This window comes from Oncorhynchus gorbuscha, linkage group LG21, assembly GCF_021184085.1.
Source record: "Oncorhynchus gorbuscha isolate QuinsamMale2020 ecotype Even-year linkage group LG21, OgorEven_v1.0, whole genome shotgun sequence".
Taxonomy (NCBI): Eukaryota; Metazoa; Chordata; class Actinopteri; order Salmoniformes; family Salmonidae; genus Oncorhynchus; species Oncorhynchus gorbuscha.
In genome coordinates this window covers 52,034,705-52,061,353 of record NC_060193.1, presented here as the reverse complement: position 1 = coordinate 52,061,353, position 26,649 = coordinate 52,034,705, and the positions used below count along the sequence as shown (strand labels likewise).

Sequence of the window (26,649 nt, the reverse complement as noted above, 5' to 3'; positions counted from 1 at the left end):
AAGGATCCCGGATAGCACTAATCCATAGGGCTGGGCGATATGACGATATCTATCGTGTGACGATAGACGTTTTTCTATCATTTCATATTAGGCTCTATCGTTTATTTCGTTGTGTTGCAAATCACACTCTTTACCGTAATATTTTTAGTCAATTGGACGACGCTTTGCATTCTTCCACAAGTGTCTTGTGGCCACGTGGAAGGAAATGTGCAACACAAACAAAGATGGAGGAGAGTGAAAGTGACACAGAGCACGGAGACACGGAGTTCATACCTAAAAGAGGGTCTACTTCGGTCGCATGGACGTGGTTTGGGTATGAAAAGTCTGACACTGACCAGAAAACTATCCTTTGCTAAATATGCCGCAGTCCGGTCCCGACAACAGGCTCAAACACCATTAACCTTTTTTTACCACCTAACATAAACTCACCCCATTCCGTACAAATGTGCGCAACCGCAACATTCAAAAGAGGCTACAAAGAAAATTAATGGGACTGGAGCGACTGTGTTGACGTCAAAATCGGGAGTGTGAACTGGGTTTCTATTCAAGCGTTGATCTACATGGTATGGTAATTGCTCTATAGTATTGGTTGAAAAAACGGTCCCTCCGTTACATTTTAACATGTCATGTCGTAACTCACAGCAAACATAAAGCAACTATTTCTGTCTTACAATCTCTCTCCACCAGGTGTAGCACTTCTATCATCCTTTAAAAACAAGAAATCTCTTGTCATTTTTTTCATCATCATTGCATGCGATCATAATTCTTAAAGCCCCTGTTTACTTCTAAGATCACTTTAGCACCGCACTAAAAACCCAATTCAAATTCGACACAAACCTTCAAAGAGGTATGTAATGACACAATATATAAACTCTTTATAGTGTTTTATTTACATTTTAGAGGTGATAAGGTGATAAATTGGACCGATCGAGTGAAAAAAAGCAATTTTCCCACACAACATCACTCCGTCTCACTATCACGCATTAGTTTTGCTTCCCCACCCGCCATTTAAAAAAAAAAGACCCGCCGGGGCTCATTGCCTGCTTGAATTATGCAGAAACGGGCAGCGTTTAGGTCATGTAATTGATTATGTTGGAAAGGGGAGAAATTGTTGCTTTACAATGATATTGACATTACAGTGGATCTGGAAGTATTACGTTTTTGGGGTGCTAAAATAAGGTCAATTGTACGGACCAAGGCGATGTACGAGTTTACGTTACGCAAGAATCATGTACTGAAACAGTATGGAGAGTCTACGTGTAACGGATGTGAAACAGCTAGCTAGTCGGTGGTGCGCGCTAAATAGAGTTTCAATCGGTGACGTCACTTGCTCTGAGACCTTGAAGTAGTGGTTCCCCTTGCTCTGCAAGGGCTGTGGATTTTGTGGAGCGATGGGTAACAATGCTTCGTGGGTGACTGTTGTTGATGTGTGTAGAGGGTCTCTGGTTCGCGCGAGGGAACGGTCTAAAGTTATACTGTTACATACGGATGAGACCCTAAAAAGTGGGCGGATTGCCTTGTAAGAATTTGCCGACGAGTAGGTAAACCACCACTACCCTCTGTATTATTGGCCAACGTGCAATCATTGGAAAACAAACTGGATGATCTACGATTAAGACTGTCCTACCAACGTGACATGAAACTGTAATATCTAGTGTTTCACCGAGACGTGGCTAAAAGACAACACAGATAATATAGACCTGGCTGGCTTCACTGTGCATCGGCCGGACAGAGCAGCTACGTCTTGTAAGACGAGGGGTGTGTCTATTTGTCAATAACTGCTGGTGTGCTTTGTCTAAAATTAAAGAAGTCTCAAAGTATTGATCGCCTGAGGTAGAATACGTCATGATAAGCTGTAGACCACACTATCTACTATCTATATTATTCTTAGCCGTCTATTTACCACCACACACCGATGCTGGCACTAAAACTGCACTCAACAAGCTGTATAAGGCCATAAGCGACCAAGAAAATGCTCATCCAGTAGCGGCACTCCTAGTGGCTGGGGACTATAATGTAGGCAAATTTAAATCAGTTTTACCTCATTTCTACCAGCATGTCATATGTGCAACCAGAGGGAAAAAACTCTCGAACATCTTTACTCCACACACAGAGACCCATACAACGTTTCCCCTCACCCTCCATTTGGAAAATCTCACCATAATAATATCCTCCTGACTCCTGCTTATAAGCAAAAACTAAAGCAGGATGTACCAGTAACTCGCACTATACGGAAGTGGGCAGATGACTTGCCTAGTTAAATAAAAAAATAAAATGATGCGGATTCTACGCTACAGGACTGTTTTGCTAGCACAGACTGGAATATGTTCAGGGATTCAATTTAAATAAAGGTTAAATGTTTTAAAAAATCATCCAATGGCATTGAGGAGTATACCACCTCAGTCACCGGCTTCATCAATAAGTGCATCAACGACGTCATCCCCACAGTGACCGTACGTACATTCCCTAACCAGAAGCCATGGCTTACAGGCAACATTTGCACTGAGCTAAAGGCTAGAGCTGACGCTTGCAAGGAGCGGAACACTAATCCGGCCACTTATAAGAAATCCCGCTATGCCTTCAGACAAACCATCAAACAGGCAAAGGGTCAATATAGGACTAAGACTGAATCCTACTACACTGGCTCTGACGCTCAGCCGCGAGCTGCCCAGTGACGTGAGCCTACCAGATGGGGGAAATGCCTTTTATGTTCGCTTCGAGGCTAGCAACACTGAAGCATGCATGAGAGCACCAGCTGTTCCGGATGACTGTGTGATCACGCTCTCTATAGCCGATGTGAGCAAGACCTTTAAACAGGTCAATATTCACAAAGCTTCGGGCGCCAGACGGATTACCAAGACATGTACTCAAAGCATGCTTGGACCAACTGGCAATGCAGCAATGCAGAGTTAAGATAAAGATAAAAACATACCTATATATAGAAATAGTGACACAAGGAATAAATACACAGTGAATAACAATAACGAGTAAAAGTAACATGGCTATATACAGGGAGTACCAGTACCGAGTCGATGTGTAGCGGTACGAGGTAATTGAGGTAGCTATGTACATATAGGTAGGGGTAAAGTGCCTAGGCAACGGGATAGATAAGACTGTAGCAGTAGCGTATGTGGTGAGTGTGAATGGGGTGTGTGGTGTCAGTATGCATGTGTGCGGATGCTGTGTGTGTTGGTTTGTCAGTATAAATACGTTTTGTGTGTGGGTAGAGTCTAGTGTGCGTGTGCATAGTCAGTGCAAGATTTAGTGCAAAAAAGTATGTGTTTGTCTTTCAGGGAGAATGGGATATGCAACAACTAAAAAATTGCATTTGCTCAGATAGTAAATGGACCAATAAAGTAATCCTCATCTTAAATAGATCTATTTTTAGAGAATAACTAGTATGAATAAAAGTTTCATGAAAAAAACACAAAAAAACATAACAACCTCCAATATATAGACACTGGTGTTCTAACATAGATTTCCCTTTAACTAGCCGGCTACCACCCGGTTACTCAACCCTGCAACTTGTACATAGACAAGGACTCACTGGTAACTTTAATAATGGGACGCTAGTCACTTGAATAATGTTGACATACTGTTTTACTCGTTTCATATCTATATACTGTGCTCTACTGTATTTTAGTCAATGCCACTCCGACATTGCTCGTCCTAATATATATATATTTTTGAATTCCGTTCTTTTACTTTTAGATTTGTGTGAATTGTTAGATACTACTGCACTGTTGGAGCGAGGAACACAAGCATTTCGCTGCACCCGCAATAACATATGCTAAATATGTGCATGTGACCAATAACATTTGATTTGAGTTAAGCTTTGACAAACGCAGTAACTGTCATTCGCCTATCAATAGCTAAATCTATTTTTTCATGAATAATGACGTCTGATAAATAAATAACCATTATGTTTAGTCTATAATCTTTCAGTAACCCACTATTTCTTGTGTATGTTAAAAAAATGTAATAACAAAAAAATGCTTACATAATTTTAAAAAATCATTTTGATCAAGGCTGTGTTAGCTACTTTGGACGAATATAGACCCTTTGCATTATACGCCTCGGCTCTAGAAAAAAATGAACTTTATCTTAGTTATAAGTATCCATGTCATAATCTTCAAGAAACGGACCTTTCCATACATCATTAATGTTCACTTACACAACCTCCTGTCCGTTACAAAACGAACCATATAACACAAGGGAGAAAAAACACAACACACCAATGGGGGCGCTCCCTTGAAGTCACGTGCCATTACCAAACGAAGCGCATTCACCTAGGTCACAGTAAAATTAGGTTGGCGGTTTATTTATTTATTATGCGTTGATTAATTTGAAGCCCCATATGCATTTAGAATTCCAATCGCGTGTATCCTAATTCGGGAGGTTATACAAACTTTCAGTGTAGCAGGTCACATTAAAAAAAAGCAACCAGTGATTGGACGAAGTCAATTCTCGGTCTGTCTTTATCGACCAATTCATTCATTTTTTGTTGTTGTTACACAGATGTTATAGACTTCAATGATATGGATGTTCGTTTGGAAAACCACTTGGATTATTTCATCCACGACAATACTGCTGCTGCGTGGTTGAGTCCAGAAATGCTGTCAGTTGCACGGGAAGCCTTCGGTGCTGGGGACTTCAACCTCCTTGCTGAGATCTACAGCTCCCAGTTGGCGGACCTCCGACACCCGGACCGGAGCCTCTGCCTCCTGAAAGCGGACGCGCTCAGCCGGGCAGGGCGGGTAGCGGACGCTCTGGAATCATACTGCACCGCCGCCAACTTGGACAGGTTACGACCAAATGAACTAGGGTCTCTCGTTGACTGTATTGCGCACACTTTACGCCTAAAAGAATGCCTAAAAGAATGCACAGACTCAGATGGGGTTTCCGAGGATGAGCATTCGTTGGACCTGTTCTCATGTCGGCTTTGCAAGTGCTTGTTAATCGAGCCAACAACTTTGGAATGCGGCCATACATTCTGCAAACCATGCATTGAGGATGACTGTATCAAAGAATGTAAATTATGTCGTTACAAACTGAACGAAACAAGTAGACAATTAAAACCACTCTGTTTTAAAGTGAATGTAGTACTCAGAGGCCTGTTGGATAAATGGTTTTGCGCAGAGAGTGAAGCAAGACGATGCTGGCTTGAAGGGGATAGAATGCGGAACGAACGTGGCTTTATCAACGCTCTTGAAAAATACAACAACGCTCTTGAAAAAGGTAGAGTAAAATAAAAACGTATTTAATTAAAGGGAAAATCCGCATTTGAGACTAAGCGTATTGACACTTTTAGTAAAAAGCTGAGCGATGGGGTTGGAGAAATGTAACCACTCCAATTCATAGAACTAACATTGCAGTTAAACAAGCTTACATTTTGGCTTCTGATAGATAACGGTTGAAAAAAAGGTCATGAGCCATTTTAAGTTCTATTCTAAAAATCAATGGGTGCATAACATATATGTTAAGTCCAAAAATGAATGTAGCAACTGAAGATTGTCCCTTTAACATTGCATCATCATTCTATTCTCATGATCTTTCTGTGGACATTAAAATAAAAGCCTGTAAGCCACGTCAGTGAAATGCATAGGTTTGTAATACGTTATGTGAACCCGTAAGGTCATGGCCATGTTATTGACATCACTGATTGAAGGGGAACAGCCCCAGTCTGCAGGTATAATCCTATCACTGCCACCAGTGTAGCGATTGGGTGAGGGGAAACGGTGGTTATGGGATAAGTGCATTACCACATGTGCCATGTTCATAACACAAACTATACCAGATAGAGGTTGGGATATATTAGCATCACACCATGATGACAAGTTCAGCTAAGGCATGAGTTGTGTAAGTAAAGTCATGCACTTTTGTCATAATAGCACAGCCAGAAGAATCATGGGCTGACCTGGTTTGTAGAGAAATGCCTGTGGAGTTTGAGGGAACTGGGGATCAGTCTGGGGATCAGTCTGGGGATCAGAGTAGGCAGAAGGTAGCTTCTACTTTATTATTTCATGCATAGGTAGCAATGGTAGACTTTCCAAATAAGTCAGGTGTTGCATAGACAAATGCATCGTGGTGTTAGACACAGGCAGACATTTTTGTTTTGACCCACACACAGCATTGAATGACAGGGCGTCTGGAAGTGACACTCCTCCTCTAATCTCTACCCATCAGTAATGTAGACCTCAGCGCGCAAGGTCAAAGGATAGAGGTATGCAACGTTCCGAGGGCAGGAATGGTGGAACAGCTTCAACTCATGACCTAGCCCAGAACTAGTTCCATATGACCTGGACCTTCTGAAATAATATTCTGCTCTACATACAGCTTGTCATCATTTGCGTAACTGTTTATAGGTTGAATATGTAGGTAAAACAACCCTTTGACAATCCCCTTGAAAGGGTAATGAATACAGGTAAAGCTGGCAAGTAATGACATATCAATGACAAACTAATAATTAACTGTCTTCAAACCCATATACTGGTTTTTAAGGTACTGAACACGAGCAATAGAGGGTGCTGAACACGAGCAATAGAGGGTGCTGGAGATATGTGAATAACTTAAGCTGAATCTGACTCTTAGCTAATGTTTGTATCATGTTCTCTCCTCACAGCCCCCTATATGTGTAGGCTGCTGGGCCGACGGGCAGAGCTGCATATGGAGATGAGCAACTTCAGACAGGCCCTACAGGATGGAGACGCCATGTGTCGACTGACGCCCCTCTCTCCCAAGGTAAGGAAACACTCAACTGTTTCTGACATTAACACATTTACCCAAATGTTTTTGTGTAAGTTAACCTGAAGATGCTGTGGTACTTGGGTTTTGTGTTCTCAGGCTCACTACGTGAAGGCCCTGGCTCTGAACAAAGCCGGTTATAATGAAGAGGCCCTGCAAGAATACTTCTACTGTCTGGCTCTGAAGCCAGACTGGACCTCAGTCAAGCTGGAAACACAAAAGTTAAGCGACTCCACTGTGTTTCTATAGCATTGAAGTTGTGTTCAATTGAATTAGTTAGTTCACTAAACCAGTTACACAACTACTTGTGTGCCCGATTGACTGCGATAACTGCCAGTCACTGTCTTGTGTCTCTTTCCCCCTGTAGATGCTGAGTGAGATGTTCTCTGTGTTCAAGACGGACGGTCTCCCCACGTCATCACCCCACCCCCACCAAACAGGCCCCGCCCCCTACCTCAAACCAGCCTCCCTTCTCCTCGGCTCCCTCCATTCCACCCCTCGTAGATGGAGCCAAACCCCTATTGGCCATAGAGACAGTGTGTCTGATACTGGGGCAGAGACCAAATCCTCATGTGAGGACTCCAAGACCCTAGCTTCTGTCGTGGCTGCCTTACCTCTCCCCCCTGGCCTAAAGAGGAAGTTCTCAGACGAGCCCCAAGGCTCTGCACCCCACAAGCTCCCCAGAAAAGGTACCCAATCCAACCCCTCCCATTCGGCAATTATTTATCATTGCCAAAAAGTAGAATTTTAAAGTAATACTACTGAACAAAAATCTTGCAAAGTATCTTTGTGTTGAGTGAATGCAATCATTAGAAACGTATAGAAACCTCAGCAATAATATAATATCAATGTATTTGTTTGAGTCTTGTGTTCAGATGAGTCAAGCTCATCCCAGATGCCTGCTGCTTGTTGCAGTGAGAGGAGAGCGGTGCCCCCTCAGCTTCTGGATAGCTCTGACATGGACTGCTCTGTTTGTATGAGGTAGGTCAAACACACACACACACCCTGTCTGTAGGTCCAGTTTTCCCTACGTAGTTATTAAAACCATCCCTCCCCCATGCGTTTTCTCCAGGCTGTTCTACGAGCCAGTCACCACCCCCTGTGGACACACCTTCTGCATGAAGTGTCTTGAGCGATGTCTGGACCACAACCCCAACTGCCCCGTGTGTAAAGAGAACATTACAGAGGTAAATAGTCACCACACAGACCAGTCTTCACTACTATTGGAAATGAATACCTATTACTGAAAGAGAACAGGAGTTAAGAAAGTAGTTATGACCCAAATTTCCCTTGTTATCCAATTGAACCTGTTGTAATTTCAGTACCTGGCCACTAGAGGGTACCATAAGACCGTGCTGATGGAGGAGGTGCTGCAGCGCTACCTGTCTGAGGAGCTGGCTGAGAGGAGCAAGGTGCACCAGGAAGAAATGGCAGAGCTGTCAAAGTGAGTCAGGCCTCATCACATTTCAGCCCCTAACCCCTTCTCAAAACAAAATGTCTGACAATGTTTTAGAATCCATCATTATGATACAATATTATTTGGGCAGAATATCATATTTAGTGGTTTAACCCACGTTTTATTCTCTCTGCAGCTTGACCCAGGAAGTGCCCATCTTCATCTGCACCATGGCATTTCCCACAATCCCCTGCCCCCTGCAAGTCTTCGAGCCGTGTTATAGGCTGATGATCCGACGCTCTATGGAGACGGGAACCAAGCAGTTTGGAATGTGCATCGCTGACGACATTAAAGGGTGAGTGGAGGTTTTACACCTGTGCCCACACAGCCATCAAAACACTTTGACACTAGTTTAACCTGTGCCCACACAGCCATCAAAACACTTTGACACTAGTTTAACCTGTGCCCACACAGCCATCAAATCACTTTGACCATCAAAGCCATCAAATCACTTTGACACTAGTTTAACCTGTGCCCACACAGCCATCAAAACACTTTGACACTAGTTTAACCTGTGCCCACACAGCCATCAAATCACTTTGACACTAGTTTAACCTGTGCCCACACAGCCATCAAAACACTTTGACACTAGTTTAACCTGTGCCCACACAGCCATCAAATCACTTTGACACTAGTTTAACCTGTGCCCACACAGCCATCAAAACACTTTGACACTAGTTTAACCTGTGCCCACACAGCCATCAAATCACTTTGACACTAGTTTAACCTGTGCCCACACAGCCATCAAAACACTTTGACACTAGTTTAACCTGTGCCCACACAGCCATCAAAACACCTTGACACTAGTTTAACCAAAAGGGTAGCAAACCAAGTTTGTGACTCAATTCAAGACCATGTTAGCCAACTGAACTAAAGCCTACCCTGGACACTTTATCTGAGTGCTAACAGGTTTCTGGTATAGTTACTCATCCTCACAGGCGTATCTCTGTGAACTACCTCCACTACACCGCCACACTTTCACTCCAACAGATTCATGTGAGCAAATGGCTAATACAGATATAGGATCTTAATTTGATCACTCTTATGTTGCAGAGAATTTCCCTGCACAGCGGGAAATGCAAACTTGTAGTATATTTGGAGTTTTAAAAAGGCTTCTAAAAGTTTGTAAATTTGACTTGATTTGCCCTAACGAAAAACTTTATCAACCCCTACAAAAATGTCCATGAATTATAATCCACATAATAATTCCCATTTCCAGTTGCTGCAGAATAATTTTTCTGCTGTGGCAAACTGGCTCAAAATTAGATCCTACATTTGTATACCCTGCGTTTCCCTGACCACAGCTTCGCAGACTACGGCTGCATGTTGGAGGTGAAAGACGTGAAGTTCCAACCAGACGGGCGCTTGGTGGTCGACACGATCGGAGTGTCCCGCTTCAGAGTGCTGAGCCACGGCCACCGCGACGGCTACAACACAGCCAAGATAAAGCACCTGGAGGACCAGAAGGTGGAGGGAGAGGAGCTGGCGGAGCTGCAGAAACTGCATGACTGTGTGTACGAGCAGGCCAGCACCTGGTTCACCTCCCTCAAAGACAACATGAAGAACCAGATCGTCAGCCACTTTGGACAGCTGCCTGAAAAATACTGTGACATACAGGTAAGAAACAGTCAGCAGATCCATACAGTAGAACTAGGGTTCGGAGTTTTTCCTGGCTTCATTGCCTGGTCAGGAATAACTCGGACCCTATAGATCCACCCAGCTAAATCTAAATCCCAGTATCTGCTCATTTAAGAATTCACCTTTATAAAATCTGATTAAACTAATAAACAGTGGCAATTTGGCAGTAGACACTGTTGATTGTAATATGGAATAATTCTGTGTCCCATCTTCTCTAACCCCACCACACTCTGCCTCTGTGTTCTCAGGGGAGTGTCAGTGGTCCTGCATGGTGTTGGTGGCTGCTGGCTGTACTGCCCCTGGAGAAGAGAGCCCAGCTAAGCATCCTGGCCATGACCACCCTCCGAGAGCGCCTCAGCACCACCCGCCGGGTGCTTAGCCTCGTCACACGCAAACACCCGCCAACACGGCAAACATCTTCCTCAGCAGCAGCAGCATCATCACTGTAGTGGCCCCCCTGGAGGGGATCAGTTTAGAATAATCTAGGCCCAGTTAGATAACTTTTGACAATCTGGATGTCGCCTATCAGCTAGGATTAAATGCATATAAATATAATGAATAGAATAGGAGTTCCTGTTGAAGTTGGTTATTTTTCTGTTCTATTAATTATATTTCTATGCATTTAATCCTATCCGATAGACTAAATCCAGATAGATCATTTTTGGAAAACTGGGCCCTGGAGAAGAAGGGAGAAACTAAATTTTACTCAGAAGCTCTAGCCTCAAATAGCTCTAACAGTGGGAATGATTTACCAGTGTTGTTCATGATCTCAGGAATGGGTTTCTACTTGAGTCTTACAGAAAGGATCGATGGACTAGCCCTACCCAACCAAAACACATAAATGAGTGTCATGTTTGCACACATATCTTTGGGTCAATTCCATTATGTCCAGTTTTGTCATGTTTATGTGTGGTACATTAGGTTAATCTTGTTTTATTGTTGACCTGTGTACAAGAGGCCTTAAATTATTTTTGCAATATGTTTTTTTTCTCTGTCATGTGAAAACAATTTTCATGTACAGAAATGTAGCATTTTTCTATGGGACATAATTAAGATTAATGCACACCATCCCTTACTGGAATAATATGTTCTACTGCATATTGGTAATTATGGCACGAGGGAGCGCTTGATGCAAGCAAGAGAAAAATAGCAGCACAACAGACATTGTAGTAGCACCGAAGATTCACAGGGTGGCAGTACCTTAAGGGAATGTTAATCTTTGGATGCTGTACAGCAGGGGTGTCAAACTCATTCTACAGAGGGCCAAGTGACTGCAATTAAGACCTACACAACCAGGTGAGGGGAGCTCCTTCCTTATTAGTGACCTTAATTCATCAATCAAGTACAAGGGTGGAGCGAAAAGCTGCAGACACTCTGCACTCTGGAATGAGTTTGATGTGCTGTACTGTACTGTAACAATGAGGCCAAGTGGTGTTTCTTTCCGCGCATAGACACTCGCCTTCATAGTTATCTACATGAGTCTATTCCAAAATCACAAAAAAAAAATCACATAGTTGGTCTCTTTCCCCCCACAACCAGAGGTTGTCAAGAGGCCTGGGCAAAGGCACACCATATGCCATTTTGCGAATTGTAAGGACAGGTGTACTCTGTGGTCACCACATTAAAAGCTTCTGTGACACTGTATCTCACTCACACAGTCAGATCTAGGAGATGCAGTCAGGTGAGTCATTTGGGATACTATGAAGTCAGAACCCGGAAACGAAACGTATTTGTAGACAATGAGTCACATTTACATTTAAGTCATTTAGCAGACGCTCTTATCCAGAGCGACTTACAAGTCACCTCTGTGCTTTGTCATCACCATGTTGGAATGATCTGGAGTCTCCCCTCAATTGATTCATTAGCCAAACCCAGACCAGTGGAGGCTGCTGAGGGGAGGACAGCTCATAATAATGGCTGGAATGGCTTCAAACCATGTGTTTGAGGTATTTGATACGTTCCACTGATTTTGTTCCAGCCATTACCACGAGCTCGTCCTCCCCAGTTAAGGTGCCACCAACCTGTGTCCCAGACACATTTTCAGAAATTGCTCACTACATTTTTGGTAACAAGAATGTGAAAATGGCATTTTATTGCGTTCAATTAATCTTAACTTGTACCTTTTTAAATGTATGGTTTTGTTAATTGGGCCCAACATATTTATTATTAAAACCATTCCATATAATATATGCCATTTTAGCAGACGCTTTTATCCAAAGCGACTTATAGTCATGTGTGCATACATTCTACGTATATAGTTATACATTTACCATGAACTTCATCCTCAGTCAATTCTCTCCTCAATTTGAGTGTGTTGGCCACGCATACTAATTGGCCAAACCTGATCTTAATTGGTTTGTGTCTTGAAAGGGGGTCTGTTTGAACAGTGTGAAAATAATGCTTTGCAGAGGTAGACATTCTATATGCGATGTGGGAAAGGTTGTTGTTTTAATAACCCTCCAGCATGGTCTCTTGAACCATCTGTTTTATAGCCTAATAAATATTTATTGAATTCTGACCATTTTTTATCTGTCCAGTTATTATTTGAACTCCTTGATGTGCATGGGGTAAGGCCGTCTCCTTCACAAGGAACATTGTTGCTAGCCATTTTGTATAGAATGCACACAGATCACATGATCTATAGTAGGACAGAACAGGCTCCATATGTGAGTTACCAGGTTGATGTTCAGAAGCAGGGGGCAACCATAGAAAGTTGCCTGAATATGAGGCTAACATCAGGGGTACTTTGGCCAGATGCCCACTGACTGAGACAGGATCAGGCTGCATACATATCAGTAATGACGAAAAAGGGAAGTGAGCAAAGGAAGCAGGTAGGGGAAATAATCACCCTGAAGTTCTGCTTTAGCATGAGGGGTCGAGACTCACCCAATACAGTACACCGTCAGCAGTGTGTACATTTCCTATTAACTAAATATAGACACTTATTATTATTATTATGGGGGACAGCACATGGCGCCCAAACGACGATGTATAGACGACTCTAATTGAAGGTAACCTAATGCGGTAGTACATAGCAAATAATGACGTTTCAGTGCACATTCCGCTCAGCCTCGTTCGATTGTTCCCTTGCCACACCCATGATTACGAATATTGACACCGATGGCTCAAGTGCGCATGTCCATGGTTCTGTGCGATTAGAGGCCTGCCTCGCCTTTTCTCTCGCACCTATTCTTTACAGACATCCTTCGTTTCACATGAAAAAAACGTTATTCTTATTTTTTGAGGGGCCGTTGACTAGATGAGACAGAGAAGAAGATGAATAGTTTTGTGTCTCTATTTCTTGACTGAATAATCACCCACTCCCCGGTTATTGCATCAGGGCCCCTGCCCCTCCTCTGATTCCCGACCGGCTTCCTGTGTTTGTGCGGTTCTCACTGGCCAGGGAGCGAGGAGGAGCAGAACTGGGAGTTGAGCGAGTGAAGGGCCGAGCTGCCACCTCAACATGGAGTAGCCTAGTGTCCTCGACAACAGTAGCGGACCATAAAGAGGAATACTCAAGGGGTTATTTTTCTACAAGGAGGCAGCGCAAATGATACCACGTCAAAGATTCCACAACGCGAAGGAAGGATCGGTTTATATTTAAAAGATGGCGAACGACTCTCCGGCTAAAAGTCTGGTCGAAATAGACCTGGCTTCATTGCGGGTGAGTGGTGGTGGACAAGAACAGTGTCTTTTATTTAAAGATTAGGCTACCCCCAGATGTAATCTATTCCACTACAGTGAGTTAACGTTATATAAAACAAAGCAAACATTTTTACCCAATAAAATATGGATACATTTTCGGGGTTACCATTGCTGGGAGACTTATTTATTTATTCTTCGGATCGAGAGAAAGCTGTCGTGCTGCCTGGCTTTCCTTTGTTCGAAATGCATTTGGACGGTTGTGGAGATCAGGGCGCAACAGCTGCGTTAATCTAGGTCACATTTTTGCAACAATTATTCAAAAGCATTTTCAAAAAGATATTATGGTTGTGTAAAAAAATATATTTTTTACTCGTTTCAGGATCCAGCAGGGATTTTTGAATTGGTGGAAGTGGTCGGCAATGGCACCTATGGACAAGTATACAAGGTTTGTTCCTCTATCATATATATATATATTTAATTCATCGGTGGCCTAATCTTCGGTAATTATTTCTGACACTAGCTAGCTAACGTGACATTGATGCACCTTTGGCATTGAACATCGAAGTGATCCAGATTTCATGCCTGTGTGATGGATTAGATTCATGTCAAGATGTCTCATCAGGATGTTTCTGTCACTACACCCCTATAATCCCTGGTTGGATTGGTAAAAATGATAATGCCCCTCTGTGTATTATTGCTTGTGAAAACATCTTTGGTGAAATATGCACCACATATGCACCGCACCACACCAATCCATGCAGCACTCCATTAGCCCAAGCTCCCCTGTTTCTCATCTTCTATCCAGGCTAGGCCTGTACACATGTTGTTTCCAAATTGGGAAAAAAACAACTATCTTATTTTCCATTAATATTATAGATGGGTTTAGAAGTAAATGGCAACTGGGTTTGCAGACCAGTGTTGCTATGAGTGTTTTTAAAGTGCAGCACATGTCCTACATCATATCCTGCTGCGGAGAGAGGGGGAAAGGGAATCGACTACTGCTGCCTGATGATCCAGACTAGGCCTTGCCTCATAGACAATTTGGTTAAGTAAAATATCATGTGTTACACAGCAGGCCTTTTCCCCTCTCTCAACCATCTGTTTCTTGGTGTCATGTTTCTCTGTGAAAATGATCATGGTGACTGTTTAAAGTAATTGTTGAACTTTACCTTTTTGGAGAATTTAGTGGGTTCCTTCTCTTGGATTTTGAGGATGAGTCTGACCCACCATTGGTGACCTGCCTCTCTTCCCTGTACCCTCCTGTCCATTGGAAGGCCTGGCCTGTGTTTAACCCCTTCTTTCAAACAGTCAGGCTACCAACACTGGAGCAGAGCAGCTTGAAAACAACTGGAAAGCCTGTTAAGCAGGGTGGTTCACGGGGGAGGCGGTGTCCCTCCTGCCTGTGTCTATTCTCTTAGCTCTCAGGAACAGTGGTAGTCTGGACTCCTGACTGAGGAGAATCAACAGTGGTAGTCTGGACTCCTGACTGAGGAGAATCAACAGTGGTAGTCTGGACTCCTGACTGAGGAGAATCAACAGTGGTAGTCTGGACTCCTGACTGAGGAGAATCAACAGTGGTAGTCTGGACTCCTGACTGAGGAGAATCAACAGTGGTAGTCTGGACTCCTGACTGAGGAGAATCAACAGTGGTAGTCTGGACTCCTGACTGAGGAGAATCAACAGTGGTAGTCTGGACTCCTGACTGAGGAGAATCAACAGTGGTAGTCTGGACTCCTGACTGAGGAGAATCAACAGTGGTAGTCTGGATGTTCAAAGGGACAAGCAGAAGCATTCAGCTGATCCAACCCTGTGGAAGAGAGGGCTTTAAAGACCAATCCTGTTTTCTTTTGGTCATGTGACCCCGTTTGTAATGGAAAACTTTCTAGCAAACGTCTTCCTTCCATGAACAGATGGCTTCATGGGTCTATGTGGAGAGAATTATTTACTTTAAGGCTTTTGTCACTCACTTTCATTCTCTTTACTGCTCTTTCTAAATTTCACCAAATGTTAGACTACAGAGTTGATTGGAATTAGTGCGTAAAAACGTTTACATCAAAGGCTCATATAGGCATTAAAATGTTTACATCAAAGGCTCATATTATGAGTTATTAAATGCTATCTTTCGCCATTTATAGTCAGGCAGAGCATGAGCCACTACCACACTGCACGGGGATAGAATGGATGTCGTTCAAGAGGGCCCCGGGCTGGCTGTGTATGTGCCTGTTTAGTAACGCAAAATGGAGGACATCCCTTGGTCTAATGATTCCAAGCAAAGCCAACTCGTCTGTGCTGATTTGAAAGATGGAGAACCAGGGGGTTGTAGTTTGTTCCTGATTCATACGTCCTCATATGCTATTCTGCAGACAGGTCTACATGCTCTGGTTTGCTGTACATTTTCACAACAGACAGTCCCAAAGCCATTGGATGTCAGAGGTTTACTGTATGCCAACCTCTAACCTACATAATTGTCATGCCAAATAAAGGCAGTTTGTTTCAATCAATTATTCCCCTTCCTCTAGTGAGACTACTGTGAACTGCACGTTATAAACTAGGCTAATATGTAGCCCAGTTATGTACACTACATGACCAGAAGTTTGTGGACACCTGCTCGTTGAACATCTCATTGCAAAATCATGGGCATTAATATGGAGTTGGTCCCCTTTTTGCTACTATGACCGCCTCCACTCTTCTGGGAAGGCTTTCCACCAAATGTTGGAACATTGCTGCGGGGACTTGCAATCATTCACCAACAAGAACATTAGTGATGTCGAGCACTGATGTTGGGCGATTAGGCCTGGCTTGCAGTCGGCGTTCCAATTCATCCCAAAGGTGTTCGGTGGGGTTGAGGTCAGGGCTCTGTGCAGGCCAGTCATGTTCTTCCACACCGATCAACAAACCATTTCTGTATGGACCTCGATTTATCATGCTGAAACGGGAAAGTGCCTCCCCCAAACTGGTGCCATAAAGTTGGAAGCACATAATTGTCCAGAATGCTGTGTGCTGTAGTGTTAAGATTTCCCTTCACTGGAACTGAAGGGCCTAACCGAACCATGAAAAACACCACCAGGTGGTTTTTCCTCTTCCACCAAACTTTACAGGTAGCGTTCTGGCATCCACCAAACCCAGATTTGTCCAGACTGCCAGGTGGTGAAGCGTGATTCATCACTCCAGAGATTGTTTCCACTGCTCCAGAGTCCAATGGAGGCAAGCTTTACACCACTCCAGCCTACGCCATTGCGCATGGTTATCTTAAGCTTGTGTGTGGCTGCTTGGCCATGGAAACCCATTTCATGATGCTCCTGAGGGCCAGCAGTTTTTATGCACTTCAGCACTAGGCGGTCCCCTTCTGAGATTGTGTGGCCTACCACTTTGCGGCTAAGCCGTTGTTGCGTTTTGACATATCCACTTCACAATAGCAGCATTTACAGTTGACCGGGGCAGCTCTCGCCGGGCAGATATTTGACGAACTGACTTGTTGGAAAGGTGGCATCCTATGACGGTGCCACGTTGAAAGTCACTGATCTCTGTAGTAAGGTCATTCTACTGCCAATGTTTGTCTATGGAGATTGCACGGCAGTGTGCTTGATTTTATACACCTGTCAGCAACTGGTGTGGCTGAAATGGCCAAATCCACTAATTTGAAGGGGTGTCCACATACTTTTGTGTGTATTTGTACTTGTTCCCCCCTAATATATGCCATTTATCAGACGCTTTTATCCAAAGCGACTTACAGTCATGTGTGCATACATTCCACGTATGGGTGGTCCCGGGGATTGAACCCACTACCCTGGCGTTACAAGCGCCATGCTCTACCAACTGAGCTACAGAAGGACCTACCTCATCAGCTGCCTGATACCAATGATAGGTCAGTGCAGTAACATGTTTAGGTTAACCTATCAGTTAGACGTGTGGTCTGAATGAGGGGTGCTAGCTGGAACTGGTGGAGGAAGAGCAGCTGTCCTGGGCCCCAGACAGAGCCTGCATGGCCAGGCAGCTTCATTACAAAGCTGGTTTTGTCTCCGTGTGTCTGGCTTTATTTGGGAACCACCACCAGACTCACAGAAAGGATGTGTTTATTAGTCGGGTCTCAAATACTGAATAATCAACTAGCCCTGTTCCAGAAATAGAAAGTTATATCTCTTTCTGTGAGGCTTTTCTTCTTCTTTGCAAAGCAGTTTTTCACCCATTCAAACCTCTCACAATAAGACAATCAAGCTCAGTCTATTTCTTCTATTCAGAAGGCCCAGGACAATTTCTTGCATTGAATTACAGTTTTGAAATGCATACTTTTTAAAAATGTTTAGTCTAACTCATCTGTCTCCTTTCCTTCTGTTTTGATATTTTCGTTTTCAAACGGTTTGTTTTGTGGGTATGTTTTTTTGACACTGTCTCAGAACCAGTCTCCACAGCCTGTTTGATGCAGCTAGCCCAGGTGACATGCAGTACTTCACTGAATGGCTGACCTTTTCATTTGGAGCTTTTGACAGAAGCGGATTGCAGGCACTCTAAGAGCTGAAATGCCATATCACAGCCCCGTGCAGCACGATGTGGCTCTTCTGGATTCAAATGCCTGCAGCCAATCGCAGCAGCAGAGGCAAGGTGGCAGTGATTGTTGTCTGGGGCTCGTGCCAGGTCTGGACCTTACTGTTAAACTCAGTGGTAGCTCAGGTTTAGATTGTCTTGGCCAACCAGCTGAATGACCTCCGATAAGACTTAACTGTCAGTGTGGGTGTGACAGTCAAGGGAAGATGACAATGTTATATGCTCACAAGGGATGCAAATTTCGGTAATAATTGCTACCGACTAACCGGCCAACAAATGTTACATTTTTTCAAAACCGTAAGGAACGGACATTTTTCATTAAGTGCTTAATGGAAACATGCAACAATAGCAAGCCCATCGTCGCGCAGTCAAAAGGCTTTATAGCCTATTATTGAACATGCAATTCCAGTAGTGAAGCAGCTATTAAATGGTAATTTTCCATCTTTTGCCAAAATGCGAGCGATTCCATATGTGAGAGATGAACGTCTGTTAGAAACTAGGGGGGGGGAGAGGGTTCACACAAAATTGGTTAGGTGCGGTTTTTCCAAACTGGTTCGTTTACTCACTTAGCTTGGTTCGTTTGGACTGGTGTGAACTCTATTGGTACTAAGCAACGCACGGTGGTTCGCTCTAAAAGGGTGGTTTCGGTCTGTTTCAATTAGTACGGTGGTGTGGTTCGCTGCAGGTGAGAACGCAGTCCAGACCAAACGCAGAAAATGAACCAGAGTCACGCAATATTGGTTGTTTGACATCATAACTTGACATCTCTGGAACATTGTGAGTAGCGGGTTAGGGGAGATGAGGGCTGTACCGGGGATCTAGGCTGCTGAATATAGACTATTCAGGTAGCAGAGTGGCCATTACGCTGTTTTCTCCCGCATGTTGTTGGAATACCAAAACAAAAGTAATATGAAGATTTGGACACAAGTGATGCATCAGGATACTCAGAAATGGATTTAATCAGAAATGGATTTAATCTCAGCATATTTGTCCAATAAACGTATGACTTGCATGGAGAATATTTCAAATATTTTTTATTAAACACACAAGAATGGTGTATAGGTGCATACAAGACAGGTATACCATTCTTATCTAAACATAAAAGAGCATACAGGAACAACAAGACCCAGAGTTCTGGGTGCAGAACAAATAATACAGAACACGACATACAAAACAAGGACATGTAGAAAGAAAAAGGGTAGATGTCCCCTTCTCCCGAGAAGTGTTTAAAAAAATAAATAAAAACTTTTTGTTTTTAATTTACATTTCTGTTCATTTGGCAATGTGAAACCAACCGGACCAAATGGAACAAATACTGATTAAAACTGATTAAAACTCACTCAAAACTGTGTGATAACTCCCTTCGAAATATGAGCAATCTAATAGCAACCACTAGGATGGGTTGCTAATATAACTACAATTGTGCTTTTGGCGTCTGGACAAAAGTTGATATGAAGAACAATAGAACAGTAGCGAAATTATGGTTAATGGCATGAAGTCTTTAAAAAAAATGAGGTGCCTCCAATTTTGTTAGAAATTTCGCTAGGCTACATTGAAGCAAGGTAAATCATGCCTTATTATTATTTGAAGTAAAATTTAGGTTTCAAGTAGAGGTCGACCGATTTAAATCGGCAAATTTTTATATATATATATTTTTTTAATGACAATTACCAAAATACTGAATGGACAATGAACCCTTTTATTTTAACTTAATATAATACATAAAATCAATTTAGTCTCCAATAAATAATGAAACATGTTCAATTTGGTTTAAATAATGCAAAAACAGTGTTGGAGAAGAAAGTAAAAGTGCAATATGTGCCATGTAAAAAAATAAAAAACAAAAAAAGCTAATGTTCAAGTTCCTTGCTCAGAACATGAAAACATATGAAAGCTGGTGGTTCAATCCCTGTTCTTCAATATTCCCAGTTAAGAAGTTTTAAGTTGTAGTTATTGGAATTATGACGCGTCGACTATTTCTCTCTCATTTATTTCGTATACCTTTGACTATTGGATGTTCTTATAGGCACTTTAGTATTGCCAGCCTAATCTCGGGAGTTGATAGGCTTGAAGTCATAAACAGCGCTGTGCTTCAAGCATTGTGAAGAGCTGCTGGCAAAAGCAAGAAAGTGCTGTTTGAATGAATGCTTACGAGCCTGCTGCCCACCACCACTCAGTCAGACTGTTCTATCAAATATCAAATCATTAACTTAATTATAATATAACAACACACAGAAATACGAGCCTTAGGTGATTTAATATGGTCAAATCCGGAAACTATCATTTCGAAAACAAAACATTTATTCTTTCAGTGAAATACACAACCATTACCTATTTTGTCGAACGGGTGGCAACCCTAAGTCTCTAAATATTGCTGTTACATTGCACAACCTTCAATGTCATGTCATAATTATGTACAATTCTGGCAAATTAATTACTTTTTTTGTTAGGAAGAAACACAGTTCGCTACGAGCCAGGTGGCTCAAACTGTTGCATATACCCTGACTCTGCTTGCACTGAACGCAGGAGAAGTGACACAATTTTCCTAGTTAATATTGCCTGCTAACAGGCTTAAAAAAAATAGACTTCTGTGTATTAATTTTAAAACCTCTTGGTGTTAGGGGGCAGTATTTTCATTTTTGGAAAAAAAACATTTCCATTTTAAACAGGATATTTTGTCAGGAAAAGATGCTAGAATATGCATATAATTGACAGCTTTGGATAGAAAACACTAACGTTTCCAAAACTGTAAAGATCTTGTCTGTGAGTATAACAGAACTGATGTTGCAGGCAAAAGCCTGAGAGAAATCCAATCCTGAAGTGCCCCAGGTTTTTCCAATGACTCCCTATATGGCTGTGAATGTACCATCAACAATTTTACGCTTTCTACGTATTCCCCAAGGTGTCTACAGCATTGTGACGTAGTTTTACGCATTTCTGTTGAAGAATAGCCGTATGGGGGCACATTGCGTAAGTGGTCACATGGTGGCTCGAAGAGAGATTCTCGCGTAAAGTGCAGAGGTAGCCATTACTCCAATTGGTCCTAGAGAAAAAGGAATTGTCCCGACGGATATATTATCGAATAGATATTAGAAAAACACCTTGAGGATTGATTCTAAACAACGTTTGCCATGTTTCTGTCGATATTATGGAGCTAATTTGGAATATGTTTCGGCGTTGTGGTGACCGCAATTTCCGGGCGATTTCTCAGCCAAACGTGAAGAACAAACGGAGCTATTTCGCCTACAAAAATAATATTTTGGGAAAAAATGAACTTTGGCTGTCTACCTGGGAGTCTCGTGAGTGAAAACATCCGAAGTTCATCAAAGCTAAACGATTTAATTTGATTGCTTTTCTGATTTTCGTGACAAGGTTGCCTGCTGCTAGCAAGGCATAATGCTATGCTAGGCTATGATAAACTTACACAAATGCTTGTCTAGCGTTGGCTGTAAAGCATATTTGGAAAATCTGAGATGACAGGGTGATTAACAAAATGCTAAGCTGTGTTCCAATATATTTCACTTGTGATTTTCATGAACAGGAATATTTTCTAGGAAGATTTATGTCTGTTGCGTTATGCTAATTAGTGTCAGATGATGATAACGGTCCCATTCACGGGCTGGGCGTTACTACAGGTTAAGAAAGGCATTGATGTTTATGGTTAGGTACATTTGTGCAACTAATGTGCTTTTTTTCCCGCAAATGTGCTTTTGTTAAATCATCACCCGTTTGGCGAAGTAGGCTGGGATTCGATGATAAATTAACAGGCACCGCATTGAATATATGCAACACAGGACAAGCTAGTTAAACTAGGAACATCATCAACCATGTGTAGTTAACTAGTGATTTATGTTAAGTGATTGTTTTTTATAAGATAAGTTTAATGCTAGCTAGCAACTTACCTTGGCTCGTTTTGACGCTGCACTTGTGTAACAGGTGGTCAGCCTGCCACGCAGTCTCCTTGTGGATTGCAATGTAATCGGCGTCCAAAAAGGCCGATTACCGATTGTTATGAAAACTTGAAATTGATCCTAATTAATCGGTCAACCTCTCGTTTCAAACAATTATACTGCCTGAAGCTCACGTTGCTTGGTGGTAGGTGACGCACTGATAGCCTGCCTACCGTTGACTATAGCCTATGCACTCGAATGGCTAACAAGCTTGAATTACGAGTTGAGATTGAGAAATAAAAATAGCAGCTCATTTTTAATATTGGCCATCTTAACAAGAAATGGTGCGTGACTGCATTTAGAATCATTTGTTGTGCAATGATAGGGCTTCTAAAACCCCACGTTACAGTTAAGTACCAGCTTTTTGAGGTTCTCTTACGCTGTCTGACAGGTGAATAGCCCCTCAAACTAGGCTTTGTATGCTGTGCGCATGTGACAAATAAGATGCTTGACGTATAATGATGAATAATGAAAATGCACATGCACTAATTTCATTCCACTAAATTATGCAAAAAACAATACTGATAAGCAAGACCAGTAAAATGTAGTTTCAACAGCACTTAACCATTAACAGCCCTAATTCTCACCTTGCACTGGAATGAAAGCTATTAGATACTGGTACTCACTAACATTTTTACATGAGGCCCCTTTTCAAAATGGGCAATGTTGTGCTGCTATAATGTTACACTGAACATTTCAAAATGGCAGATCCTTTAGTTGTGGATGCAATGGCTTAGGCTATTTCCCCCATCACATTGTTGTATACCAAATCTTACTGCCAGCACCCCCCCCCGGCTCTCAACATTTCTTAATGAATTGCTTATGATAAACCCTGGTACTAGTCCCAGTAAAAGCATTGAAATAAGAGGGAGGCTAAAGACATGCTTGGTGGTAATGGCTTGCTGCAGCACTTCAATCTCCCTGAACTGGGAACTCTGTCGTCTTCTCATTACCCACAAAGTGGCAGTGGTTCTTCCTCCCCAGCCAACCCCATCTTCAGCATCCGGTGTCTTCATGGTGCTCCCCTTGGCAATTGCCTCATTTAAGGAGACTGTCGTCAGTGTCCATGCTGGTCTCAGATGTGCACAGCTTTGTATGGTTGATCCAGACTATCTAGTGGTCCTATGTCTCAATACAGTTAGTTGTTGGATTTGCAGTGTTTTCATATTACCACTGTACATTTTATTAATCATTTTGCCTACTACTACACAGGCATTGACCTCCTAGTCCCACTTTGGTGGTAGGCTGAAAGCCTCTTCCTGCACTGACTGACTCCACAATGGGATTCTCAGATCAGTTTGATCTCTTCTTTGGCTCCAGACCAGCTGGCACTGAGAGATGGGATGGAGAGCCCTCCGGTGCGTCTGAGAAGAGAATGATGGCGATAAAAACAAAACCTGAAGAATTCATTAAGTTCTGCCTTTACGTGGTATGTGGGGGAGGATTCCCTCTACTGGGCTGTACAGAATGGCCATATATAGACCTAGTTAGCCAGCCACTCTGTCTGTCAGGCCTGCAGGGCTGGTGGTGCCCTGGCACTCTGATCCCTGGGACGTGCCAACCTCTCTTAAACATCATGCATCTTTCTCTTCCCTTCTACTCTGCAGCCCATATCAGGTCACTCTACAGGGATGCAGGGAGAATATACCCGCAGTCCCGTGGTGCTGGCAGCTCCTGTGATCTCACTCTTTTGCACTCCATTCCTTTCCTTTCCCGCTCTCTCTCTTCTCTCATTGTACCTGTGTGTAAACCACTTTACTTCTCCTGCTTGCTCATAACCTTAAACCATCCCCCTACCTTAAACCATCCCCCTACCAGTCTTTCTCCCCCAGTCTTTCGCTTTGCCAGGGGAAGGACTTGGCAGGTTTGTGTGGACACAGGGTGAGACGTCTGCTGCAGCTCTAAATAGCTTGGCCCAGTTCTGTGATTGTAAGGTGCACACTGGTTCCAACACTCTGACATGGTGCGATGACTCCGTGACGGAGGCCACATGTAACCCCCCCCACCCACAGGTACAGAGGAAAGGTCATAAGTCATGGGCAGCATCAAATCCTCTGGCAGTAATGCTGTATTGGACCCATACTGGGCTAGCTTCCATATTGTATTTGGGCTATAGCCTTCATACTGGCTTTGCTTAAACATTTCATCTGTCCTAAAATGGCATCGGAAACTTGTTTGGATTTCAAATTACTCACATTTTGGTTTTTGCCTCCGCACTACACAGCTGATTCAGATACATTTGGGGAACCCTGCCATTTAAAGGATGTAGATGCGCTGAACAAAGGAGAACTGCCGGCAGTGAGGGATGATGCAACACAGACACAAGCACACCGTTCTGCCTCCAAATCGTCTAGACATCCCCAGTCTCTGCCCCTCCCTGTCTTTTCCTTCTCCTCTTCCTCATCTCTCCTCTCTGTACCACTTGGCCATCTTTACCCAGGCTGCCATGTGGGTAGTGGAGGGGCCGTGCAGGGCGTAGACCGGGCGTGGTGGTACTCTCTGTTCGTATGGAGGTGGGTATCCCACAAGTAGTGCTGAGTGATTTAGTGCTTTTTGAGAGTTTTCGGTATAATATTTTTGGGGTGGACATGAAATGCACTTTGCATTATGTGGGTTGAATAATGTAACACAGAATAAAACAATTAATACAATTTCATGACATTTGTTTTGTTTGACTTTCATTCCAAGTCATCTCTATAGAGCTGCAGCCTATGCTGTCTGACAAAATCACTATTTTAGTAGTTCATCAAAGTAAATAATGGAAACTTTTATGACTGCGTAATACTATCAATGTCTTAGATAATAAAAAAAAATTATCTAATTTTCCCCCCAAGATGGCGCAGTAGTAAGACGTATTTGTTTTTGTCCCGTGTAAATAGTATTTTTCTTATTTTTTTTGTATACATTTCAATATTTCTTTTTAGATTTCTTTTTTCCATTTTCGGATGAAATATACCTTCCTGCAAGCCCGCCTCACCCAATGTGGTACGGATCTGCTATTTAAAAAAAACCTTATAACTGGAACCTCCATCAGAAGCTACCCAGCTAATTAGCTATTAGCTATTTAGTCATTGTTATCCACTGCTAGCGGTCTTGACCTTTATCTCAGACACCAGCCACGATAGCCCGGATAATATCTACCAGTCTGCACAGCGCAATATCAGCCCTGAGCATATCGGCCTGTGTAATTTTTTTCCCACTACGTCACCAGATTCCTGCTGCAAGCTCTGGACCATTACACCGGATCTTCGCAGCTAGCTAGCTGCTCCCGAGTGGCTATTGTGGCTAATGCCCTTGTCCAGAAGCATGCACCAGTTAGCCTCGAGCTAGGCCATCTCCTGACTAGCAAACAAAGTACACCAACTGCAATACCTCTTGCTAATTTGGCCTGGACCCTTTGTCGATACGGAGCCCCGCCGATCCATCACGACTGGTCTGCTGACGTAATTCAGCCGATGTGTTCTCAACTGGCCTCTGCGTCGTGGATGTGGTGAAGAGCCATCTGCTATCCCCAGCCCGCTAGCCTCCTGAACACTGTCTCCCGCTCGCCTAGCGTAGTAATCGACTACCGAACGGCTCCCTGCTTCATCTATTGCTGCTTATTGGACCCTATGATCACTCGGCTACACAGGTGATTCCTGTTGGACTGTTCATTAACACGGCACTTCATTTTGTTTATCTGTCGGCCCCAGCCTCGAACTCAGGCCCTGTGTGTAGCTAACTGACCCTCTCTGCTCATTCATCGCCATTTACCCGTTGTTGTCTTCTTAGCTGTTTACCCGTTGTTGTCGTCTTAGCTGTTTACCCGTTGTTGTCGTCTTAGCTGTTTACCCGTTGTTGTCGTCTTAGCTGTTTACCCGTTGTTGTCATCTTAGCTGTTTACCCGTTGTCTTCTTAGCTGTTTACCCGTTGTCGTCTTAGCTGTTTACCCGTTGTTGTCATCTTAGCTGTTTACCCGTTGTTGTCATCTTAGCTGTTTACCCGTTGTCTTCTTAGCTGTTTACCCGTTGTTGTCATCTTAGCTGTTTATCCGTTGTTGTCATCTTAGCTGTTTATCCGTTGTTGTCATCTTAGCTGTTTATCCGTTGTTGTCATCTTAGCTGTTTATCCGTTGTTGTCATCTTAGCTGTTTACCCGTTGTTGTCATCTTAGCTGTTTATCCGTTGTTGTCATCTTAGCTGTTTACCCGTTGTTGTCTTCGCTCTCCCAATCAACACCTGTGATTGCTTTATGCCTCTAATGTCAATATGCCTTGTATACTGTTGATTAGGGCAGCTCTCATTGTTTAATTTGACTGTGGAGCCCCTAGTTCTGCTCAAAATGCCTCAAATTGCCCCCTTGTCCCACCCCCACACATGCCGAGACCGCACCTATCTTAACTGGCGCCTCCAGAGATGCAACATCTCTCATTGTCACTCAATGCCTAGGTTTACGCACACTGTACTCTCACCCTACAATACCCTTGTCTGTACACTATGCCCTGAATCTGTCCTACCACTCCCAGAAATCTGCTCCTTTTATTCTCTGTTCCCATAGCCTTTAGTCGTACCCTCATCCTACTCGTCTTCTGTTCCTCTGGTGATGTAGAGGTTAACCCAGGCCCTGTGTCTCCCAGGGCACTGTTATTTGCTGACTTCTGTAACCGTAAAAGCCTTGGGTTCATGCATGTTAAGT

General features: G+C 43.1%; 2 protein-coding genes across 8 annotated transcripts in view; both read left to right on the top strand.

Annotated features, from left to right (window-relative positions):
- Positions 1-24: 24 nt before the first annotated feature.
- LOC124008674 (LON peptidase N-terminal domain and RING finger protein 2-like) lies at positions 25-12,356 on the top strand. Of its 7 annotated transcripts, none has more exons than XM_046320163.1 (11): positions 25-313; positions 4,519-5,238; positions 6,623-6,741; positions 6,844-6,966; positions 7,112-7,433; positions 7,608-7,725; positions 7,817-7,931; positions 8,067-8,188; positions 8,337-8,495; positions 9,505-9,817; positions 10,087-12,356. In XM_046320163.1, the coding sequence occupies exons 2-11, from the start codon at positions 4,539-4,541 to the stop codon at positions 10,285-10,287; spliced, it is 2,292 nt and encodes a 763-aa protein (XP_046176119.1). In that variant the 5' UTR covers positions 25-313; positions 4,519-4,538; the 3' UTR covers positions 10,288-12,356. The 7 variants fall into 7 exon arrangements, with proteins under 7 accessions (XP_046176119.1, XP_046176120.1, XP_046176117.1 ...); XM_046320164.1 differs by having other exon boundaries at positions 25-563; positions 7,620-7,725; XM_046320161.1 differs by having other exon boundaries at positions 25-563.
- A 627-nt stretch (positions 12,357-12,983) lies between these two features.
- The window catches only part of LOC124007867 (mitogen-activated protein kinase kinase kinase kinase 4-like), a 51,253-nt gene continuing 37,587 nt past the window's right edge, over positions 12,984-26,649 (top strand). The window contains 2 exon segments of the mRNA XM_046318660.1: positions 12,984-13,502; positions 13,863-13,928. Of these exon segments, the coding sequence (XP_046174616.1) occupies positions 13,446-13,502; positions 13,863-13,928 (123 nt within the window). The 5' untranslated portion in view covers positions 12,984-13,445.